The 24132-nt window shown below is 47.4% G+C and overlaps 1 protein-coding gene and 1 long non-coding RNA gene across 5 annotated transcripts in view; both read left to right on the top strand.

Moving 5' to 3' along the window:
• Positions 1–24132, top strand: part of CTNNA2 (catenin alpha 2) — a 933346-nt gene that overhangs the window by 821831 nt on the left and 87383 nt on the right. For all 4 annotated transcript variants that reach the window (XM_072951563.1, XM_072951564.1, XM_072951561.1 and 1 more), the window contains 2 exons: positions 19045–19137; positions 19711–19867. In XM_072951563.1, the coding sequence (XP_072807664.1) occupies positions 19045–19137; positions 19711–19867 (250 nt within the window). The remainder of the gene's footprint in view (positions 1–19044; positions 19138–19710; positions 19868–24132) is intronic.
• LOC140690113 (uncharacterized) lies at positions 3197–4201 on the top strand. The gene is made up of 2 exons (XR_012065291.1): positions 3197–3656; positions 3760–4201. It is a non-coding gene; the product is annotated as an uncharacterized lncRNA (long non-coding RNA).

Raw genomic sequence — 24132 nt, 5'->3', positions numbered from 1 at the left:
GGGTTTTTTGATGAGCCTTAGCTGTTTTTCAAGCATTCTTGAAACGGGGCTGAAAAGGCAGATCTCAGGGAAGGCTGTCTTCTTTTGAAGCATGAGGATGGGGCTGTGAACAGATGTCATGAGGATGGGGGTGTGATCGGATGCAGTGAGGGTCTGAAAGCTGGGGGTCTAGGTTGGGACCAGCTTTGGGGGACTCTGGATACTCCAAGGAATGGGTCACACTTTGTCCCAGTAATGAGAGTTGATAAAGACGTGAACTCGGGCAGTGGCAAAGGAATTAGAAAGGAAGCAGATTGGAGACAGTTTGCTGTTAAAGGTGACAGAATTTGTGTGTAAACTGAATAAGAATCTTATTTTTCTCTCCTGGGTAATTAAAAGACTGGGCATGTCATTAGCTGACAGTGAAACTGAGCAGAAAAAAAAATGGGAGGGGAGCCTATTTTTTGGTGGAATCATACCTTGGACGTGATTGAGGGCCACCTTTTTGGTGTCATTCGACCAACTCAGAAAGTTACACTGAGTAAGTAAGAAAGAAGTCAGAGATTGGGATGACGACTGATTTGGGTACTTTCAACTCAAAGGTGAAAGCAGCTAAGATCACAGGAATGAATGAAATCGTCTAAGAGGGGGGTGTTGAGAATCATTTAGACACTATACCTGTGCAGGAGTAGGAAGAGCTTTTTCACGAAAAAACCATTGCTAGGAATCTCGACCACCTCAAGGAGGCTGAAGGGGAGAGCAGAATTCAGAGCAACTGGTGAGCAGAAACAAAAGCTGAGGTGTAAACGTGCAAAGGCTGAGCAAATATTAGGTTGGTTGCAGGGAGCAGAGAGAAGCGACTCTCTTAAGAGTCCAAAAAGACGTATAAATCGGAGCTGTCAACTGAGAGGAGAAACTCCGTGTGAATGACCGGAACGTGGGAAAGAGAAGCAAAAGGGGGAAAATGGTAGTGATTTGGCGATAATGGCAGGGCTGCGTGAAGATAAAGATGAGAGAGGATGCTACGGGATGTCAATTTCTATTGCTGACGTTAAACTTCAATGACAGTGTTCATGCCACAGCAGGGCTTTTTGTCCTGCAGTTCTCAGAGCACCAAGGGGCTGAGCTCCAAGGTGAGTTCCTCTCCCCTGCTGTGAGGGTGTGAGTGGCACAAGGGCGGATAGCCAGACACAGGCAGGCTTGGCACCTACGGTGTTGTCAGCATCATATTTCATGCTGAGGTCAGTACAGGGGAGAGAGGGGCTGGCCCCTGCCTTTGAGACTCAGATGGTATAACTGGGAAGGCAAGCTCTTCCCAGAGGAGAGCATTTTTAGTATAATCAAATTTTACACACTTAGTTTTTAAAACTAATAAATATTGTAAGATTTCAGAGTAAAGGAAGATCCTATTAGCCTATATGGGGTTGGTGAGAAAAGGCTCCGTGGATCATTGAACTTGACTTGTGGCGAGGTGGAGAGAGAGATGGAGTTGGGTAAGCAACAGCATTCAATAGAGCCTTTTGACCTTGGCCCCCCAGGTATTGCCAGTCCCCATCTGTGTTGTCTCAGCACAAGGATAACTGTTGGTGGGGACCGCAGGTCTTCAGGGGGAGATGGAGTGGCAGAGAAACAGACCATGGATTGGTCCTGGCTCTCAGTCTGACCAATTGGATGATTATGGGAGATGAACTTAACCTCTCCGACTTTCAATGTCCTCATCTGTAAAACAGGGATCACAAAATTCATGCGTGCACCTTGTTCTCTCTTACCTTGTAGATAGTAGGATCTGATTCTATAGGCAGACCCCTGCTCCCTCTCATTCTCCTCTAGTTCCTCTTCCAAACAGATGTCCACGTGCTCTTCCTAAAAACATCTGTGCGCTCATCACTCACTTGCTTAAAGCTCTCTCCATGGCCTACAGGGAAAGCAAAAGGAATTCCATCTCTGGTGCTGACTTCCATCTCCAGCTGTGTCACCTGCTGACCCTCTCCTTACATGGCCTTCACGAACCCCATGACCATTTCCCAATACCCCAGGCTCCTCAGGCCTGGCTCACAGTTGGACCTTCTTCCTGGAATGCTGTCCCTGGGCCCCCAGCCTCTGCCCTTGCCCTTTCCTTGTTCCCCATCTTAATGTCTACCTTTTAAAAATATATATACATATGCACTGAAGTATAGTGGATTTACAGTGTGTGTTAGTTTCTGGCGTACAGCAGTTATCCATATACATATATATTCTTTTTCAGCTTCTTTTCCATTAGAGATCATTACAAGACATTGAATACAGTTCCTGGTGCCATAGTGTAGGTCCTTGCGTGCCTGCCTTGTGTAAGACTTTGGACTTGTTGGAACACCTCCTGAGTAACCCCTGTTTCTCCAAGTCCTGCCACAAAAAAAAGTCTCCCCTGACTTTGCGCTCTCACTCCAGCTTGCAGAGGCTTCTGCAACACTGTTTATATTCCACTGCATTCGCTCCGCAATTGGCTGGCTCGTCCAATGAGATTTAGGGTTGCTCCGTTGTTGGCTGGCTCGTCCAATGAGATTTAGAGTTGCTCCGCTATTGGCTGGCTCATCCAATGAGATTCAGGGTTGCTCTGTTACTGGCTGGCTCGTCCAATGAGATTTAGGGTTGCTCCACTAAATTGGCTGGCTCGTCCAATGAGGTTTAGGGTTGCTCCGTTGTTGGCTGGCTCGTCCAATGAGATTTTGAGTTGCTCTGTTACTGGCTGGCTCGTCCAATGAGATTTAGGGTTGCTCCGTTGTTGGCTGGCTCGTCCAATGAGATTTAGAGTTGCTCCGCTATTGGCTGGCTCATGCAATGAGATTTAGGGTTGCTCCGCTATTGGCTGGCTCATCCAATGAGATTTAGGGTTGCTCCGTTGTTGGCTGGCTCGTCCAATGAGATTTAGAGTTGCTCCGCTATTGGCTGGCTCATCCAATGAGACTTAGGGTTGCTCCGTTGTTGGCTGGCTCGTCCAATGAGATTTAGAGTTGCTCTGCTATTGGCTGGCTCATCCAATGAGATTCAGGGTTGCTCTGTTACTGGCTGGCTCGTCCAATGAGATTTAGGGTTGCTCCACTAAATTGGCTGGCTCGTCCAATGAGATTTAGGGTTGCTCCGTTGTTGACTGGCTCGTCCAATGAGATTTTGAGTTGCTCTGTTACTGGCTGGCTCGTCCAATGAGATTTAGGGTTGCTCCGTTGTTGGCTGGCTCGTCCAATGAGGTTTAGGGTTGCTTGCTTTTCCTCTGCTCGACGACTGTGGCGGTTAATGAGTGTGTTAAGCAGGTGAAAGGAGCCGAAGGCAGACGGCGCCCTGTAACTAACGCTCCTCTTCCGGCCGCTGGTCAGGCTGGGGCCGGCCTGCGCTGCTGGGCTGTTCAGAGCGGCTTTCGCGATCTTTGTTCTCTTCCCTTAGAGGCAAGAGCCGGAAACCAGCGGAGGTGCCTCTCCGCTTCGTGCCCGGCGTGGCCGGGCGGCGCGCTTGCCTCCGGAGAGCCCTGCCTGCAGCTGCGCGCCGGTGGGGCGGGTTTCTGGAGGCCTCGCTGGGGCCTAGACTGGGCAGTGCCTTCTCCAGGCTGAGCGAGCTGGACTCGGGCCGGTCTGCCCATCCGGCTTGGCGGCCCCAGTTCTCATGTCTGCGAATTGAGAGGGAAATAACTTGATACTGTGGTCCAGGTAAGGGACCCGACTGCCCTCGGGCTGGGAAAGACGTGCAGGGAAAGCACCGAAGGCGGCGCAGCCTGACCTCCGGCCTCCCTCCCTCCGCTGCGCCTGCCAGCCGCCGCACCGCAGCCTGTTTCCTCCTGCCGCAGCCTCCTGCTTGTGAAGTGCATTTGCTGCTAGAGGCCTTAATCGGGAGGAGCAGCCGTCACCCGCATCACGACAGCTTCCCTGAGTCCCTCTGAAAGGGACCCGAACTTGAAGTCGGAAGGCTGCCTCACTGGCTCTCGGTTACCTGTAAGGATAACGACTGCCTTTCCCGTTGGCAAGACTGCAGGGGGAACGACTGTGGCGTATACTTTATATACACGTAGTGTGTGGGCGTGAGCAGAGAGATTCACCGCCACACACACGTGGGGCCTGGAAGCAGACTCCAGGTTCAATTCTGGGCTCTGTCATTATTAGCCCTGTGACCTAGGCAAGACACTTATTCTCTCTCTTAGCTTCTTAGCATCGTTTTTCATCGTCTGTAGAATGGAAATAAATTACTTGCTTGTCAAGTTTGTGGTGGGCAGTCCGTAAGCATCACGTCGGGTTTTGTTGAATGTGCTCCGCGGGAGTTCGAACCTGGCTTTTCTGCATACTGTTGTGTGACCACCAGGAAGCTACTGCGCCTCCCTGTGTCTCAGTTTCCTCATCTATAAAATGAGAAGGACAGAAGTACCTACCTCATAAGGTTTTAGGAGGCTATCATGAGAAAATGCATGTGAATCTTAAGAAAGTGCACAATTAATCCGCACATTTTAATTCTTCTTGTATTGGCTTTGTGAGCATTGAATGAAATTAGTAATCTTGGTAGTGTCTGAAAGATTATGCAGGTATCCAGGAGTCCCTTGAATGTAAGTTTCTATAAGCATCCTGAGTGTAAGGAACCATATGGGTCTTTATCTTCCTCTTGTCACCCTTGTAACATTTGGGGGGAGAGTAATAGAAGACAATTGTTGTGTGCACCCATGTCTGCATTTCAGGGGGGAAAAATCTGAGAGCAACATGACCTACTTGGTTTCACCACCCTGAGTGGCCAAGAAAATGTGCTTTTGATGTCAAATCACAGGGTCTCAAAAAAATTTTTTTAAATTAAAATTGGCCCCGCCCCAAAAATCATAGACTCTCACTCGTAGATTATGACTCACTCATACCCAGAATACTCATGAATAATGATAGTAATTTGGCCTCTCTAAAAGTATTTTTTAAAAAAATCAAACTTTTTACTTCTATAGATGTGCAAAAAATGATATGGGGAGATTTTACATATATAGATACACACATATACACTTTTTTTTAAAAAGGCAAACAGGTGTATGAGCCTGTGGACAATGGTTTGTGTAGCAAAGCTCTGCTCCACAGTCTTTCACTCCAGAACAGTGAGCCAGACTTCACGTCTCAGGCCTCGCTGTGGACCTAACGCGTCCGGGCGCAGACAGGGTACAACCCCCACGGGGAACATATTCATTCAAAAGAGGCTGTTTTCTTCAAAGTAGACCCTTGGGGCGCTTTGTCCGTATTCTAGAGACACTGCCTCCAACATGCTCTTTTGCACTGATTTGTTGCGAATTCCCTGAAAAGTCTTGTACCTCCTCTTTGGAACATTCTCAGATTCAGCAGCTCCTTAGTCCCTGAGGGTGGATTGGATTTCTGGAAAAGTGCTATCTGGTGAAATGATGGATGATGCTTAGGTAAATATAAATAAATGAAAGGAGGAGGAATGAAAGGTCGTCGCTTTGGAAGACCATCCCCAGGGGAGAGCTTGGGGAGTGGTGGACGTGCAGAGGGCTTCACTGAATGGAGGCAAAGACTCTCAGGACGGGGGCACTTGGCACAATTCCCACCCTGGTCTGTAAGCAGGCAGACACTAGAATAGGTACCATATTCCAGAGGTTAGCAAACTTTTATGGAGTACTAAATATTGTACGCTTTATAGGTCACATAGTGTGTGTGTGTGTGTGTGTGTGTGTTTTAACCACCCTTTATAAATGTGAAAACCATACAAAAACAAGCCACTGGCTATGGGCTTAGATTATGACTCACATTCATCATTCAATAATGCCTATGAAAAAATATACATCGAGGTATCTGTATGTATAGTATATTCTATTGTGAAATAATACGTATGAAGCCCTTCGAAAGTTAGAAATGTGCTGAGGCTTCAGGTAATTTTAAAATAATAACTATCACTTACTTAACCAGGAGCGTCTATATTGAAGAAGAACCCCGAATATCTTCGTCGCTCTCTTGCTCTCTTTCTCTCTGTGTCCACACACAACGTTATCAGTGTCCCCACAGTGGGTATGTTTGCTAAACCTGGATGCCGTGGGGAAAAAATGTGGAGACTATTTGAGGCAAAAGGCCACAGTTAAATAAATGGCTGGCTTGGAGCGCACGCAGCTGAACAGAAACAAAACGCCTGGGATTTCCTCGTCACTTGCTTCTCTCTGGGGCTGCCGGGCAGAAGGCCGTCTTTAGCTTTATTACGTAGCAGATGGAAGGTCAAGCTGACTGGCCTTACACCCAGATGCCTGATGCAGCTGAGGGAAGACGTGAGACCACTGAGGTGGCAGCAGAAACAGTTCTCTTGGAGAAGGCCGCCAAGCTGCCGCACGTAGGACCCTTCCTGTCCCTCTGAACATTGCTTGTAAGCATAACCTTGGCCGGAAGTTGACATGTGCTTTTGCGAGCGCAGCTGTTTTGTCCATCTACACGTGGCCGTGGTCTCCTGAGGGCCAGCAGATGGAGCCACGATGCATCTGGGGCCCAAGCCTGGTCACGGCGCTGGACAGTGATGGCTGCATCTGGTACCCGACGAGGTGGAGGTGGCTACTTGAAGGTCACCCTGGAAGTAAAGGGGCTCTTTGTGGCAGGGCCCTTTCGGAGACGGGTCCCAGGTCACATGAAATAACCGTGCTGTTCACCCTCTGGCAGACCTCTGCCTGTTCTCTGAGCATCACCCAAAGGTGTTTGACTTCAAAGCTGCACAAGGCACTGGTATATTTGCAGGCATCCTATGGCTTGAGGCTTATGGAAGGAAAAGGATGCAGGGCACTGAACAGGGAGTCTCCACCTTGAGAGGGACTCGTAGAAGCTTTGGTTATCAGTGAAGTTAGGACCCTGTCTGTGTGTGTGTCACGGGGACAGAGGTGAGGAAAGCTGTCCTGGCCCCAGGTGGGATGGAAGGGAGGGACGCCGCACCCACTGGGCTAACGGTGTTAGCCAGGAAAAGGTGCTCAGAGGTGCTGCTCTGCAGGGGAGAGCCTGAAACCAGCATTGGGAAGCAGAGCATGGAGGCAGAGAAAAAGTACAACCAGCAGTCGGGGAGGGTACAGCTCAGTGGTGAAGCACACGCTTAGTGTGCACGAGGTCCCGGGTTCAAGCCCCAGTACCTGCATTTAAATCAGGAGCGTCTATATTGAAGAAGAACCCCGAATATCTTCATAGCTCGCTCGCTCTCTTTCTCTGTGTGTCCACACACAATATTATCGGTGTCAATCAATCAATCAATCAATCAATCTAACCCCCCCAAATTAATAAATAAACAAACCTAATTATCTCTCCCCCTAAAAAACCCTAAAAATAAATGGAATGATAAAAATAAATAAATAAATAAATAAGGGGGGAACCCTGAAATACTTAAAAAAATAAAAATAAATAGCACAGGGAACTATATTCAATATCTTGTAGTAATATATAATGAAAGATCATATGAAAAGGAATGTGTGTATGCATGTGGATGACTGAAACACTGTGCTGTACACCAGAAACCAACGCAACATTGTGAACTGACTATACTTCAATAGAAAAGTTTTTTTAATTAAAAAAAGGAAAGCAGAACAAGGACGAGCATAAACACGTGGCGGGGGTGCATCGGGGACCGTCGGAGTGACTGCTGCACGTGGGGGGCTCTGTCTGCATTGCTCACCGAGCCCGAGGCCGAGCAGACCTCAAGAGCTCTGGGTCTTCTTCCCTCTGATGACTGAGGGGCCTGGGTCACCACCTGGTTCGGGCGTGGAAATAGGTGGGGGAAGCCTTGTAGGAGGAGAGCTGTGATCTGCATGCAGACGAGCTGGGGGACTCAGACGCTGAGGGAAGAACTGAAACTTCACGAGAGAACTTAGGGAGGAATCCAGGCACACACGGTACGTTTCGTCCCCCTTCTGGCTGACTTCACTTGGCACGACGATCTCCAGGTCCATCCATGTTGCTGCAGGTGCCACCATTCTACTCATTTTAATGGCCAAGTAGTACTCCATTCTACGTACGTACCACAGTCGTCTGTCAGTTGACGTTTAGGTTGCTAGGAAGGCAAGCACGGAGCTGAAAGGAGAGAGGAAGAGTCGGCACAGAGCACAGGTGAAACGGCAAGCAGATTTGAGGGACTGAGCCTGGGAAGCCTTCGGGAGACAACGAAGACAGGAGAGGGAAGGATCTGTATAAGTGCTTGAGGGGAGGGAGGGAGCTGCTGAGGGTATGGGGCTGGTTGGAAGGTCCTTTCTTCAGTCTCTTCCCGTGTGTGGCCTAGGGCCAGAGTCCAGTCCTCTCACCATCCCCATACACCATTGCTCTCATCTACTTAGGAGCCCTTGGACGTTGTGAGACAGACCTCCAGGCAGTGCCCACTGTGGCGACCGGGCACAGGTTTCTGCCACAGAGCCCCATGGGGGGACCACCACTTCCCGTTAGATACACTCTGGGTCTTAGTCCTGGGCTGCCCGCACAGATGGGTGGAGCCTGGGGTGAAAACTTGCAAAGGATTAGGTGCAGCAGGGAGTGGTGAAAGGTGAAGTGCTTAGTCAAGAAGAATGTACGTATAGATGAGAGGCTGCAAAGTGGATTGTCTTGGTTAATTCAAAGAAGCCCAGAGAGTGGAGACGATCCTCCAGCTTCAGGAAGGGATGGTTGATGGGGCTACAGAGGGAGGCAAGCCACATGGCATCACTGGCTCGTATTGGCTTCTCTTGACTCTGTTCCCCAGCATACATGGTGCAGGTAGTGGAGAGCATCCCAGAGGTCCTTCTGGTCCCTCTCTATCCAGCTCTCTGTTCTCTTTTCAGTTTTATTGTGGTTTATTTTTTGCCGCAGCCCCGGTTCAATGGACCTGGGAGGGGCACTCGTCTTGCAGTCTGTGGGCGTGTGCGCCTTCCTACTTAACCTGGTTGACGGCCCTTGTGTCGTAAATAGGACAGTTAGATAGCCTTCTGATTTCCTGCTGGGAAGACGCTTTGCATACTTGACAGGTCTGGTAAGACTGACTGGTCGTTTCTGCCCAAGTTTTCACCTAAACTAAGGCTTTGCAATCATTCTAGACAGTAAATATTCTTGGCTTGTGGGTCCTGTGGTCTCTGTTGTAACTACTCAACTCTGCCCTTTCAGTGCAAAAGCAGCCACAGGTTATATGTAGGATGAAGGGGCAAAGATGTGCTGCCATAAGATGAAGATGACGGAGCTGAGAGAAAGCGCCCTATCCTCAAAGGTTTCTCCAGCAGCTTACCTGGGGAGCCTGCAGGTCTACGTCGTACAGGTGTCCGCGAACAGCTTAACTGGGTTAAGGTGCTGTGTTAGGAGGAATACATTAGAGAATGTTTTCTCTACGAGGAAGAGAAGATATTACTTTAGTGAGTAGTTACTTCGGCCAATCAGCATCCTTGGCTGGGTGAACAGTGACAAGAAGGAAGCACAGGTGGCGGCAGGAGCTAAGAAAACATCCAGGATGTCTTGGAAGATGTTTGGCTGCCTTCGAACCACATGTGTACCTGTTGTGTGCAAGATCTTGTGAGGGGGAGCCGTGGGGGCCACAAGGATGGATAAAACATAACCATTATTCTCCAGGAGGTTGAAAATGAATTGAAGACGCATGAGCGCTCTGTGTATCCAATTCTGTGTGTATGTATCCATCCACCCATCCTTCCATGCATGCCACAAATAATGAACGAAACAGCAGTGGGTAGCCGCCAGTTGGGCAGGTAGGAGCCCAAAGAGGTTTAGAAAAGAGATCAAGTTTTATTGTCCAGTGTGAATGGGACGTCTTGAGGGATGTGACCTTGAGTGGAACCTTGGCCGATTGCTAAGTATTTAATTGACGGCCCTCGCCCCACCAAAATAAACAAACCAGCAAACTCCGGGGTATGATGTGGAGGAAGCAGGCACTTCTCTCTCCCTCATCAAGTCGGAATTCTGTCGGAGGGGCTGACATCATGGGTTCATTACTGATTAGGATGGGAGGGTCCCTCCCCGCCACGGTTATGGCCTTGAGTTCACACTTCTACGTGTCGTCTTGACATGTGTACGAGCGGACTGCGGAGAGGAGCTGTGCTCACTTAGTGTCTGGATCCTCCTCACACACTGCCTGGCTCCTGCTGCGCGTCAGGCGCTGGGCGGTCCAGTGCGTCCCTTCTCTGCTGCTAAAGCCGGCACTTGGCGCTCTGGTCCCACTAACAGGCAGCAGGCGGTTCATCTCACATATGTGCAGGTCGACATGTTTTCTTCACTGGAAATAAGTTAAGACTGTATTTACTTGCATGGGACCCTGAGGCCAAATCATAGTGCAGAGTAATAATTTAGTTCCTCAGTGAACGGATGGAGAAAACAACCCCAGAAGACCTAGAGCCATTAAACAGAGCGTTGTAACCGTTGCGTGGTTTTAGATAACACGTGCAGAGTCTCTCCTGCCCTTTCTCACGCAACCACGTTGTTGGTGAACAGGCATCGAGAAGGCATTAGGTGATGCTTGATTGCATTATCTTAAGCCACTGTGGTTTTTGTATGTGAAGGGTATAGATCTATGCTGAGGGGTTCAGCTCGGAAGCAGGCACGTCAGTTTGTTCATGAATGCAAACTGGTGATTACCCTCATTAACGTCGCCAGGGCAGACCGATCGCTTTAATTCGGGCGGAGGCATGCATGCAGCGTTCGCTAGTGCTGTGCGTGTACCTGGGAGCACAGGCTGTGCCGTGTCCCCGAGGGGCCCCAGGCATGCAGATTTGTGTTCTCAGTGATGTCTAAGGACTGGTGAGGGTGCAAAGACCGGCGGGGCCAGGAAGAAACTGCTTCCTAGCACTCTGCGGAAAGATGTTGCCTAAGTTTCATTTGGTCTTAGCTGCTGAATGCTGATTGGATGATAACTGCATAAAGGATGGCATGGAGAACGTACGCTTGTCCCAGCTCCAGATCATAGAACCCGGGGCCCTCCTAGGTCTGACTAGGTGGTGACAAGTTGAACGATGGCCTCCTGATGGAGCATGAAGGGAATTTGCGGGACTTAGTGAACTCAGAGCATTCGTACTGAGTACCCGTGATCCCAGCTATGTGCCAGGGGAGTGAAATCCTCTGTCCTGCAAGAATTCACAGTCTAGGTGGAAGTGACTTTTTAAGCAATGCTGATGTGCACTTGTGGTTTGTAGAAGGAAGGTTGGAAAGAGATTCAGATGAGGCGGTGGCTGGAAAGGCAAAGAGAAACAGTGTCACAGTGAATGTGGGACATAACACTGTTGACACTGGAGAATTGGTCATTCACGCGTTGCTGGGAACCAATCAGCAAGCACGTGGCCGTAAGTAAACAAGCGCCAGAACCTTCCCCTGACCCGGAAAGTCCACTTCTGACAGCAGCCAACACTGGATGCCTAAAGATGCCTGCGACTTTGTTTTTGATAATACCAAACATCAGAGACTCCTTTAAATGGATGGCAACAGGGAATTGACTTGCCAAATAATAAAGCAAAAAAACATTTGGGAACCTTATTCAATTATAAAAAAATTAATTACAAGTATATAGGGAATCTGGAAGATATTTGCAACGTAAGAGATGAAGCAGCGACAAAAGGTACATATAGAGATTGTAAGTTTGTAACAGTTGTCCCTGAAGGAAGCAATGACCGCAGGTAAAGCTGACCTCCCCTCTTCACTCTCTATCCTGCCTCTGTTTTACTTCCTTTGTAGTAATCATCACAGTGTGAGCTCTAACAATGCATTCACTTGTTTAATTTAAATAGAAGCTCTTCTCTAGGAAACATAAACACCATCTAACTCAGTCACCTCCGTATCTTCAATATATGGCATGTGTTAGGCGCTCAGTATCGGAATGGCTGAATGCATCAGCGATGGGGTATTATTAATACAGTTATGCTTACAGTGACCTTTCAAGAAAATGCACAATATGGAAACAACACTTGTCCAGCCCTTACCGGGCGCTGAGTTAAGACCTCTAACCATCTCTCGTTTCCATCTCATCACAGTTTGTCTCTGAGTTGAAGGAACTGAGGCTCACAGCGGTGAAGCACCTTGTCTGGCCTGCAAGGGCAAACCTCAGGCTGCGCGCCTCCAGAGCCCAGACTCTTGATCATGATATGATTTAAAAAAATAAAATATATGGAATAATCAGGAGTGTCAGATGCTGGCGGGGAGGGCGTAGCTCCGCGGCAGAGCGCGTGCTTAGCGTGCAGCAGGTCCTGGGTTCAATCCCAAGAGCCTCCATTAAAATAAATTAAAAAATAAATCAACCTAATTACCACCTCCCCCCCAAAGAAAGGTGTCGGATGCTTTAGTGAGGTCATTTAAAACAAAAGCAAGAAAAAGCGTCTCTCATTTCCCCCTCCCCAGTGTCTTCAGCTGCCCCCAGCTGCCAGCCTGTCCCAAGCCATCCTTCCGTGACCAGATTATCCCCGTGTGTAAGTCTCCTTAGTCCTTCAGAACCTCGGTGACCGGTCATCAGATTGGTAAACTCCTCTTGGTCTGAGGCACCTGCGTTTTAAAAGGATTTCGTAACCTAGCATGACAGAGAGACCCTGCTGAAAATATGTTCCGGGGCAGCCAGTCCTCTGGGGCTCTCCCCGAGCCAGGCGCTGAAGGCGGTCACGAAGCCTGCGCTTCTGCCCATCTCTCTGGAAGTCCACTGTCTTCGTGGGGGCGGGGGGGACCGCTCTGTCTTAACATCAGCTGCTTGTGTCTTGCCTCTCAAAGAGTCCAGGGCAGTGCACCATTTGGCTTCTTGCTGAACTAGCGAACCCCACCTGTAGTGAAGGACGTACGTGCTGTGACACCTTCACATTCTCTGTCCGGCGGGCGTGCACACATTAGCCCCACCTGTGTGCCGGTGACTCTTCCGATGGAGGCCAGAGCCCTCTTCATTGCCATGGCCAAGAATAGCACTCTGCCTGGAGCTAGCGCTGTCGTCTCGTCTCTATGGTCTTACGTGACTAGGTGACGGTGGTGACTGGAAATTCCATAAATCCCCTTTTAATACTCAGCAAGTTCGTTTTATCTCTGAGTTACGATGGGAATGAAATATTAACACAAGAAGCAAGCGCTTTATAAACCTCCGGATTGCTCTTTGGCGCTATTCAATCGTATGTTCTTCTTTAAACACCCGTATGCTACCTGCAGCCGTAAAAATTAATGAAATGATAAAGTGTTTTGGGGTTGAATGCACCGAATATGTGCTGGTGTCTGGAATTGAGCAGAATTATAAATATTTAAAAAAAGTGTAATTTGATTGCCAGGACCAGAAAAGAAGAAAATGTTCTTTGTCTTTCTTATGCGCCTCATATCACTTTGAAGTTAAATGCCTAGATACTTTATTAGCAGAGATTTTTAATGTCTGATTGAGAAGCAGCCTTCCAGGTATTTTGGTTTTTCTTGCCAGTGTTCAGACAAGGTGATGGCATCCTCTGAGGCAGAGCTGCTTTCTGCAGTGATGTCTGCACAAAACCGACTTTGACAGTCATGATGTTCTGTTCACCAGGTGATTTGAGTTGTGCAGATTTGTGTGTGTGTGTGTGTGTAGGAGGGGGTGGTGATTAAGTACATCTTGCATTCTAAATGGTCACAGTACATTTTGACGAGGGCTCCACACATTTCTGATTTTGTCCGTTTTAACTCTGCTCTTCGTTTGCCTGGAGTATCTCCAGCTTGGTGTGTGGTCAGCTCAGGTGACTAAGGTTCAGGAAGGGACGCCAGGTGTACAGGTTCGACTCAAGGAGCACGTTGCTTCCGTTGAAGAATCAGCACCAGCTCTCCTTCCTCGTTGCTTTCTAAACCTGCTAACGACGTCACTGTTTGCTTCACCTATGTACGCAGGATGCCCCTGGAGGAACAAAAAAATATCACCATCTTTGTGCATCCAGAAAGCTGTGCTAGTCAGCCAGTGGGAAGAGTACTGTGGGATGACCATCTTACCTCTCACTGCTGTGTCTGCCGATCCCAGCCCCGAGTTCTGCGCGCGTCTTTTCTGAGCTCTTCAAGCCCTCGCAGGCAGCAGCGCACGGTTTAGCGGAGGCTGCTAGGCGTCCTCCGTCTCCCCCAGGGCAACCAGTGCTGAAGGCAGCAAGTCAGAGGTAGAAGCCTCGGCCCCACCTTTCCAGCTTTGACTCCCTCCAGTCCCTTTCGCTCGCGGAAGTCCCGGAGCAAGGCTTCCTTTCGCCCAGGGCGTGGTTGGGAATTCCGTGCGGTTAGCTCACCGGGGACCCGCGCCACCTTGACTCGTGGCTTACTCTCTTTGGAAAAATCTCAAACCAATCGAAATAGCCCGACATTTCATAGTTAATGAGATACTTTATTGTTTTCTAAGCTTCCAGGAAGGCAAATGTCCCTTGTTGCAAGTTGCAAACCATTCAGGAGTGAAGAAAGCAGAGGCGAAAGCCAGCCCATCAAAATGTTACTGGCCCAGTTGATGCAAGCAGGTTTCAAAATTCCAGTAATGATAATCATGCCGCTCAGCATCTTTTGGTTCGCAGCCTGGGGACACTAATCTGTTCATGATCTATTGCTCGATTAATTCTTTTCAAATGTCTAAAGATTCTAATCTGCCACTTCCACGCCCCGCCCCCCACCCCCACATTAGGAGGACTGTCATGCTAGATTGGTTTTTAAAAAAACAGGAGAAAATACTGTGATTTGAAAAATAGGACATTGTATTTTACCAGAGAGTTTCTGACATCATCACATAAGAGCTGTAGTGAAAGAACACGTCATTGAAATCAATTATTAAGCGCCTGCTGTGTGCGGCAGTCTTGGACTGGCATGGAAATGTTCGCTGGCGTTTCAAGCTGCACTGCTGATTGGGAGCTGCCTCTAGACTGAGATTTAGCGTTGCCTGCCAGAGCTCTCAAAATAACCATACATAAAACCACGTTCAGAGTCAGCACGATGTCAGTGGGTCCAGCGAGGAGGGCAGAGACAAGCCAGAGGAATATAAGGCAGATAGCAATTTGGATTGCGTCCACGACCAGTTTAAAATACACGAGCCTGCCTTTGGAGATAGTGACATCTTAGCGTCCTACTGGAAACATTGTCAGAATGCTTTAAAATACGATCCGAGGGAAATGAAATTCTGGTGTTTTTTTTTTAAGTGGACTTAAACAGCAGGAGTACAGTGCAGAGTGGAGGCTGCCAGACTTCGGGATCTGTGGGTCAGGAAATTAAAGAGAACAAATGATTGAAGAACTAATGGGAGTTTCCAGCTGTTTGCTTTGCGAGCACTGTTCCCCCTGCGAAGACTGTTGGGCAGTGGTGCGCTCCCACATCAGATCCACGCCGTAAGAGAGTTTGTGGAGCGAAGGTGAAGCAGCATTGCAAAAGATGCACAAGGGAAAGTTGCTTTTTGTTTGTGTTTGTGTTTGTTTTTGTTTTGATCGGTGTGGAAGTTATTGTTTGGCGTCTCCCTGACACAAGAGTCCAGTTCTTCTCAGGCCCAACGTTTCCAGGATCAGCTCCTGCCTGGGGACCTTGGACTAGCGTGTGTGGTCTGGAGGGCCACCTCTGCGGCTTGGTCGTTGGCTTTTATTTTTAATGGGGGTACTGGGGCTTGAACCCAGGACCCCATGCATGCTAAGCACGTGCTCTACCCCTGAGCTGTAGCCTCCCCCCACTCACCCATGACAGTATCCCCTTCTGTGCTCAGCTGGAACTCTTCTGTTGTCCGCAGGCCTTAGCCCCAGATCACACTCAAGCTTCTCCCTGACTTGTCCTGGGCTCCCTGGAGACTCAGACAAGTGCAGGAAAGTATTTTACCAGGGCTGGTTATATAATAGAATGTAGTTACTACTTAAAAAAAAACTTTGTTACGGAAAATGTCAATCATATCCAAAAGGACGGCATGGATAATGAACCATCAGAGGTTGTCACGGAGGTAACGTCACATGGGGAAATCACATAGCATCTCACCCGCATCTAGAGATAAATATATCTAAAAGCTGTGGATATTAATTAAAATAACTGAAGTATTACTCGCATGCTTTATAATATTAACTCCTTCATATCATCACATAGTCAACAGTTAGATTTACTTGTTTCACAGTGTACTTTTATTTATATACATTAATTCGTTGCCATATTTATAGCTGCCGGTGTAACAGTTTCTTTGTTCTATTCGGGTTCCAAAGAGCTCTGACTTTTTTCCCACTGGTTGTCGCCGTCACGGTCTTCCTGACCTCATCTGTGACGTTTCATTTGGCATGTTTGTCTCTTGAATTTTCTGGAAATTGAGACTTGATCCTAAGGCTGTTTATTTCCAGGTTTTGCTTTTGTCACTGTTGTTGTTGGTTCGGCAAGAACATTTCACAGGTAGTGTTACATCATTCCATCAAAAGATACGCCATGTCTGCTGCTCTTTCTTATTTATAAATATTTTTTTATGTCAACAGCCCTGTATGCTTGCTTGGTCTAGAGCCTTATCTCCCTGAGAATGGTGGTATTTTATTATTTTTCATCCTTCAAAGATGCAAGCAGATATTACCCAAGACCTGATCCCTGCAACATTTTAAAGTTTTCATGTCGTTGCCCTTATAGGCTCATATGCCAAGCCCTTTGGCAGTGGTTCAGTGCTACGCACAAGTGTGACCTCAAGTGTCTGTCCCACAGCAAGCAAAGAGGATAAAGAGCAAACAAAACCGTCATCTGCAATCATCATTTTGTAAAAAGAAAGGTGGTTCAACAGCATAAAGGGGAAGAATGTTAACATGAGACCAAAAGACAGAGTTTTAAATTAAATACATATATCTTTCTGGAAAATTCACCACGCCATCCTGATCTCTCAAGGCACCATGAACAGGGATTATGACATTCTGGACTCAAACAATGGACCACAATGGATGCACCATTGTTTCGCACCATGGTGTTGGTAAATATCTGCCAGAAAGTAGTGTGAAAATTTGTCTAGCCAAATCAAAGGTCTGCCAACTTTATCGCTGAGAGTCTCTTTGACCTATGATGTATTCCAAATCATTACATGCAATTTTAAAAAGCTATTCTTTAATTCACTAAACAGGAACTGAGCACCAATTCTATGTCCTATACTTAATCTGGGGTCTGGAATAGAAAATAGATGGGAATACAAATGTAACAAAAATTAATAAAAATTCAGAGTGGAGACGATATAATAAAAAAGAAACTGAGAACGTGCATTATTAGTTCTTGCTCTGCCTCCAAGGAGTCTCACACCCCTGGGCATTTCATAGTCTCTGAATGACTACAAGAAGGCATATTTTGTCCTTCGCTTTGAAAATTAAGTAACATAGTGAAAATTAGCTGAAGAATCAAAGGAAAACTTGGAAATGTAAGAAACAAAGTGGTAATTTTTGGAACTCCATCTGGTTTCTCATAGTACCTGTTCTCTCTGCAGTAGACAGTGTGTTCTTCCTTAAAAGCCTCGAAACAAGACCCTTGCACTTAGAATTTGTTGAAGTGGTCTTTGAAAGTATTCCTTGTCTCCCCATCTACCCAACTCCTGCTAAGGAAACAGTGCTCCGAACCGGAAGTGACTTACAGAAGTGGCTGGCGATTGAGCCTCCTGGTCTCCAGTTCTGCGCTCCTTCCTACTGCTCCGTACTGTCTGGGGTTCCTTCTGCACTAGGCACTCTGCACACGTGTAGTGTATTTTAGTATTTCAGGGCACTGAGGCAGAGGAGGGACGTAATCTGGTTTTGGAGGGCAGACGTGAGCCGGATTCAAAACGGCAGCGGCCCCCACCCTCTGCTAATCACTTGCTCTCGTTGCCCTCCTGCTCCTGGCCTGGCAGCCCCTCTCCTCTCCTTTGCCCTTTCTAGTCCCCACCCTCCTGTCCTCCTGACACCAGCCTGAGGGCACTGATCGGTGTTTTCGGTGCTGGCTGTGTGTGCTGTTGACCTTGGCCAGTCAGTCTGACCCTGGGTTACCAGTTCTCACTCCTTGAAGACAAGGAATAGCACACATTGAAATGCTTGATCTGGAAAGCTGAATTCAGTTCAGCTGTTTCGGCTGGTATAGGATGTTTAAAAAAGTCAAATCTGAATGCCTTTATTGATTCGCTTTTAATTGAAGTACAGTCAGTTTACAATGTTGTATCTGTTTCTAGTGTACAGCATAATGTGTCAGTCACGCACACACATACATATATATATATTCTTTGCCCTTATAGATTACTACAAGATACTGAATATAGTTCCCTGAGCGCTACAGTAGGACCTTGTTGTTTATCTATTTTATATATAGTAGTGTGTATCTGCAGATCTCGAACTCCCAGTTTAACCTTTCCCACCCTGTTTCCCCACTGGTAGCCATGAGTTTGTTTCCCATGTCTGTGCATCTGTTTCTGTTTTGCTTTGTAAAGAAGTTCATTGGTGCCTTTTTTTTTAGATTCCACATACGAGCGATCTCATATGGTGTTTTTCCCTCTCTGTCTGGCTGACTTCACTTAGAATGACGATCTCCAGGTCCCTCCGTGTTGCTGCAAATGGCATTGTTTTCTGAATGTCTTTTTACGAGACCTGCGCGTTCTCATTTGCTGTGCACTCTCCCATGGCCTCGTGGACTACGCGAGCCTTTTCTGCCCACTTCTCAGATCTGCCTGCAAGCATTTGCGTTGACTACCCTGGCCTGGCGTCTTCCCGACGGACTGTGACAGGGTGACAGGCAGATCGCGGATTCTTTCGGGGAGCAGACTCTGCTTTCCAGTTTGCTAGGAGTCTCTTTTAAATCCAAAGCATTACCTGTGGCCTCTCGCTCACTGGTCAGAGTTTAGTCTTGGCGTGGCCAAAATCGTGGTGTTGTGCACTCAGTGATGAGTCCTAGGGAGTTCGAGTGAGCGTGTGCGGGTGGGTCAGGGCGGTCCATGGGGCAAAAGCGTTCAGAGCAACGCAGTTAGAATGCATCACTGTGATAATCGTGTGTGCTTGAGAATCCCGAAGCAATGCTTTGCAATGATCACGTGTTCTTTGGGCAGAGACGCTGACTCACAAAAGACCCAGTAACTCTTGCTGTCACACAGAAGGGCGCCCTCACTGCGTTTGCGAACGGACTTTCCGGGAGGCGGCGAAGGGCCCCGCGGCAGGGCGCGTTCCCCGTGGCTGCAGCGCGATTTTCACTTAAATCCCCTTCGATGCAGGTTGCCAATTTGGCCTGCTCCATCTCCAACAACGAGGAAGGGGTGAAACTGGTTCGGATGGCGGCCACGCAGATCGACAGCCTGTGTCCCCAGGTGAGCCCCTCCTTCGCTTCGGTCCAGCGGCCGGCTCCTTGGGGTCCACCGCGCCCCGGGCCTGGTGTCCTGCCCTCTCGCCGCTCCCGGGGAGGTGCTGCCCTCCCTCCCGGGCCGTTTCAAGTTCTGCCTTCCTCAGAAGGAGCGACCTCCTCCGGTCTCTTCTCGCTTTCTGCGGCAGTTTTTCTCTCTCCCACTCGTATTGGCTTCGTCCCGCTTGCTCTGGGCTGGTATTCAAATGCTCCCTTATCTATGCACCTGGGCTCAACAGCCAAATTATACACCTGCACGTGTAGAACAGGAGTTACATTTCTGCCACATCCGTGCTAAGTAAGACTTGTCCAGCAAACGCTTTTGAAAGCTGAGGCTAATGACTGTAACTTAAAAAAGGAAGAAGAAAAGCAAACAAAAACTGATCGTAGCCTGCTGCATCGTTTGTGTTCCTTCTGAACGCTGAGAACCGGCTTCTTTGTAGAAGCTTAGGGACCAGGGTCTCAACAAGGTCTTATACTTGCTTGTTCCTCTCTCGAAAGAGTGTGGTCAGCGCATCCCCGGCTTGTTTCTAACAAACAGGTCATCAACGCTGCTCTCACGCTGGCTGCCCGGCCGCAGAGCAAAGTCGCTCAGGACAACATGGACGTCTTCAAAGACCAGTGGGAAAAGCAGGTCCGAGTGCTGACGGAGGCCGTGGACGACATCACCTCGGTGGACGACTTCCTCTCCGTCTCAGGTAATCACGCACGGGCCCTTTGCAAGGCAGCTGAGGGAGCAGAGCAGGACGAGGAGCATCTTGCAGATGTCACGGGTCTGTGTGTCAAGTGCTCTCCTTGCCCTTTTGAGCTTTCAGCCATCTCTGCAGATGCGATGGAAATCTCTTGAAATTCTTCTCTGTTGTGCACGTTATTTCGAGACGCTGAGTCCGAGCATCGGGGGTGGGGGGGAACACAACATTCCGATCAAGATGTTAGAAACCTGAAGAGATTATTTAAGTAGACTTAGGTTCCTTTTTAGCTCCTGGAGGTTTTTTTGTTTTTTTTGTTTTTAATAGAATGGCCTTTGATGCATCTGAATCGCCCATCTGAAAAGGTATGGGATATGAGATTGGTTATGTTTAAATATCAAAAAATCAACTAGTTATTCCAATTTGGCTGTGTTAAAGGGTTTTCTTGTTTTGTTTTGTTTTTTCCCCAGTAAGTGCAGTTACCCAGATCTGTGATAAGCCAGGAGGAAATGTTAGCCACAGAATGAAGCCATTTGAAGGCACCTGGTAGCTCCTGAGGCTTTGAGCCTTTGTCCGTAAGGCTGTGTTAAGGAAGTGGGAGAGAGTAAACAGAAGTAGGCAGCCCAGGGGACTGTGTTCCATATCTTGTAACAACCCTTATTGAAAAAGAATATGAAAGCAAATATATGTGTGTATATCTGCATGACTGGGACACTGTGCTTCACACCAGAAACTGACACATTGTAACTGACTACACTTCACTTTAAGTAATTAATGAATTTTTAGAAAGAAGAAATTGGAACTTTCTTCCTTATAAATGAAGCCAGACCGAAAGATGATAGTGCATTTGAATAACGGTGTAGTCAGTTTGACCTTTAACCAGACTCATCAATGCTGTTTCAACATTGGGCTACCAGCCAGCTAATGGGCCTTCTTCCAGACACATTTGACCAAACACATTTGGCCCAGTTCACCTAGAAGAGTCTCTTTGGGGGAGTTGGGGAGGAGGTCGCTGGAAACATCAACCTCTTCGCGAGGCGTTAAAATAACCCAATGACCCTTGAAAATTCAAATTGACCAGGTGTTGACTCTACCTGCAGGTGCATGGAATGCACACCTGCCAACTCAAGTGTGCCCCGGCCTGAGTGGGAAGGGCTGCTGGGGGGATCCAGGCAGACAGGGCCTTTTGCTGCAACGGCATGGATGGGGTTTCTGCAGGGATGGTTAATCTATTTGGAAACTTTTCTGGTTGTAGTCTTTATTTTCATGAAGAAAACAGGTAATGGATTCCCACTGGGGGCCTGTGTTTAAAGCTTGTCTGTAGACCTGATGGATGATGAAAAAGCCAACTTTGAAATCATGGAGGGCAAGGCAAGCTAGACGGGAAGCAATGAGGGAGCAGGTGCTCAGTGTCTCATTTGCCTGACCCTCTGCTGTTTGCTTTAATTCTCACCAAAGTTCTGTCAGATAGGCATCACTGTTCTGAGTCTTCTTTGAGAAAAGTAGATCACTCAGAGGGTAGATAACTTGGCAGAGTTGCTCTTAAAATCGAGATTATCGTCTTTTCAAAATCAGTATGGTTCTCAGTAAGTCAAGACAGAAGGGCATTTTCCTCCGTTGCTTCCAGGTTTCATGACAGCTCCCTTGTCCCCCGCCCTGCTCTGGCCCCTTCATTCCACTCTCTCATCCCTTCCAGAAACCTGTCTTGTTCTTCACTCCCGAGGGGCTCGGTTTTTTGACGACCTGTCAAAGAAGCTGTTCCTTTCAGCGCACCCGTTTCTAGGGATTGGCTGATGGAGATCTCAGGACGGTGCCATTGTTGGGACTCTCGCCTCCCTGATGGCTTGAGTCCTAACGACTTAAAAGATACCCGAGAAGTGGATCTCTCATGAGGGGATTGGAAACTGGATAGGCTTGCTGGAGATTCGGGTGGTAGAGACAGAAGGACGGCCGCCAGGACTGGGCATCTAGTAAGTGGTCAGTCCTTGCTGGGATGGTGACAGGGGTCCCCAGCAATGGGCAGGGGGACTCTCTAACCAGCCTCACCTCTCACACAGCCATCCTAATAGCCCCTGGAAATCTTAGTCTTGCCCTTCTGTGTACAAATGAGTAGAAAACACCCATATAGGACCTTTTTCAAAGCAGAATCATCTCAGAACTGAAAACTTCCCCAATTCATCCTTTTCTTGAAATGCATGTAGGAAAATTTCCAAGGGTAGAGAAAAGAGAGGTGAGGCCGTCTTATCTCAGACTCTTTCAATAGCACAAAGCTTTTCTTAATTTTCTTCCACCGGGCCTGCCTCTCTGCCATCTTTCTCCCTGCCGTGCCTTTGTGCATCTCATTATTACCAGCAACAAGAAGTGGCTGTGGCTTCCGCTGATAACACTGCGCCGTCCAACCCCAGTGGTACAAGTGCCATGGCATGGCATGACGGGGAAATGAGCAGGCGCTGTCAGGGAGCCAGCCTTGGCAGGGCCCGCCGAAGCATGCCTTTGGAGTTGACAGTCAGAGGCGGCAGGCGCCTTTCCACAGACAGGCTTGACAAATAACGGCACAGCCCACTCCGTCCTGCTGGTAGACCGTGGACACGGACCAATCGTTGGGGAAACTCCTCATCGCCGCTCTGAGCTGGAGCCAAAACATTTGCATCAGTAAATTGCAAGTTTGGCCCAGGAGATATTTTGGAATGGCATTAATGACATTTTATGTCTCAGTTTCTTCTTAAGGGAATATCTATTCTGGCAGGAAACTCTATTTTGAAAACAAAAACAGAAAAGTTTTTTTTTTAAAGAATTTCTTTCTTTTTTTTTCTTTTTTCATGCTACCTGAACATGTATGTCTGAGTCCTTAATTTGTCCATATGAAATGCAACAAGTTTGGGGAGCGATGATGCTATTAACATTACAGGAGCAAATCCAATTTTCAGATGTGGTCTGGGCTCATAAAAATGTGAAACGGCTGTGTTAGAACACTTAAAGTTTTCCCAGTGGGCAGAAACTACAATTTTTAATAGTGTCTTAAAATGAGCATCTTGGCATTAGCCACATGACAGTTTAATCTTGGGCTTGGCTCAGAAAATAGCAAGCATCTAAGATCTGAAAAAGCTATTAACTCCATCCCATAATATCTAAAAATTTTGTTTTGTCTGCCTTTTCCTTTTCCTTTTTTTTTTTTTTTGACTCCAGGGTCTTGAGTTAGTTTCCTTAAAAAATTCACAGAATGAACTTTGTTTCTGAATTTAAAAACCATAGCTTTATAGCTTATAACAACTAAGTAGTTTGGTCATCAGTGACTTTTTAACAAAACTGCATCTTTTTTATGAGATAGTAAGGTTGCAAAAATCCAAGGAAGTTTATCACAAAAAACGTTGCAGTCAAATGTTTTATGATGTTTAAATACTGGACTTCACATCTGGGCATCACGTCCAAAGTATCTAAGTGGTTTATCCCAAAGACGGAATCATCTCTGGAATACACATGCTTTTTATTATTACTCTCTCATTTATGTTATTTTCTACTTAGAACAGCATTCCTGTCTCTTTATTTAATGAATTCTTTCTCTTGAGAATACCCGAGGATAAAAATATATAGCTGATTATTCCTCTTCAATGGACATGTTTATTTAGAATTTCTTCTTTGATTTTTCTGCCGTGTGTAAGGTGCTGTCAGATATGAAAGTATGAATCCAGTGTGGATTCTGCCTTCAAATTATATGCTGCCCTTTTTGCTAGATAGGAGACCAGAGCGCTTCTAAACCTGTAAGCCCCAGACCTCAGAGTGTAGAGACCAGGAGTGGAGAAGTTATTACAAGGGGTCTAGGAATCCATATGTCAAAGTGTGTTACATACAGCTCAGTGTGACAGCTCAGTGTGACAGCAACCTAGATGCTTGCGAGAGACCAAGTAGCACTCGGAGGGTTGGAGAACTCAGGTTTATTATGCCAGTGGGCCCAGAAGAGTTAACACTCCAAGCTCTGGACCCCATCTGTAGGTTTACACAGGCTTTTATAGGGTACCAGTCAAGACTTTGCAACATTTTGCAACATCGTATGCAAATAAGGTATAACAAAGTGGACCAATCAAGAATGAGCTTTATGCAAATGAGGTGTTAGAAATGGACCATTCAGGAGTGATAGAAATGGGCCAATCAGGAGTGAGCTTTGGGAACCAATAGACTCTTCGGGGTAAGTTCCGCTTTCCTAGAAGCAAGCTGTTTTACAGAAGCAAAAAAAAAAAAACTAGATAATGGCACCAGTGGGAAAGTAGTGGCCCTGG

Source organism: Vicugna pacos, chromosome 28 (assembly GCF_048564905.1).
Source record: "Vicugna pacos chromosome 28, VicPac4, whole genome shotgun sequence".
NCBI lineage: Eukaryota > Metazoa > Chordata > Mammalia > Artiodactyla > Camelidae > Vicugna > Vicugna pacos.
The sequence above is the reverse complement of the archived record's forward strand: the minus strand, read 5'-3'. Positions and strand labels throughout refer to the sequence as shown.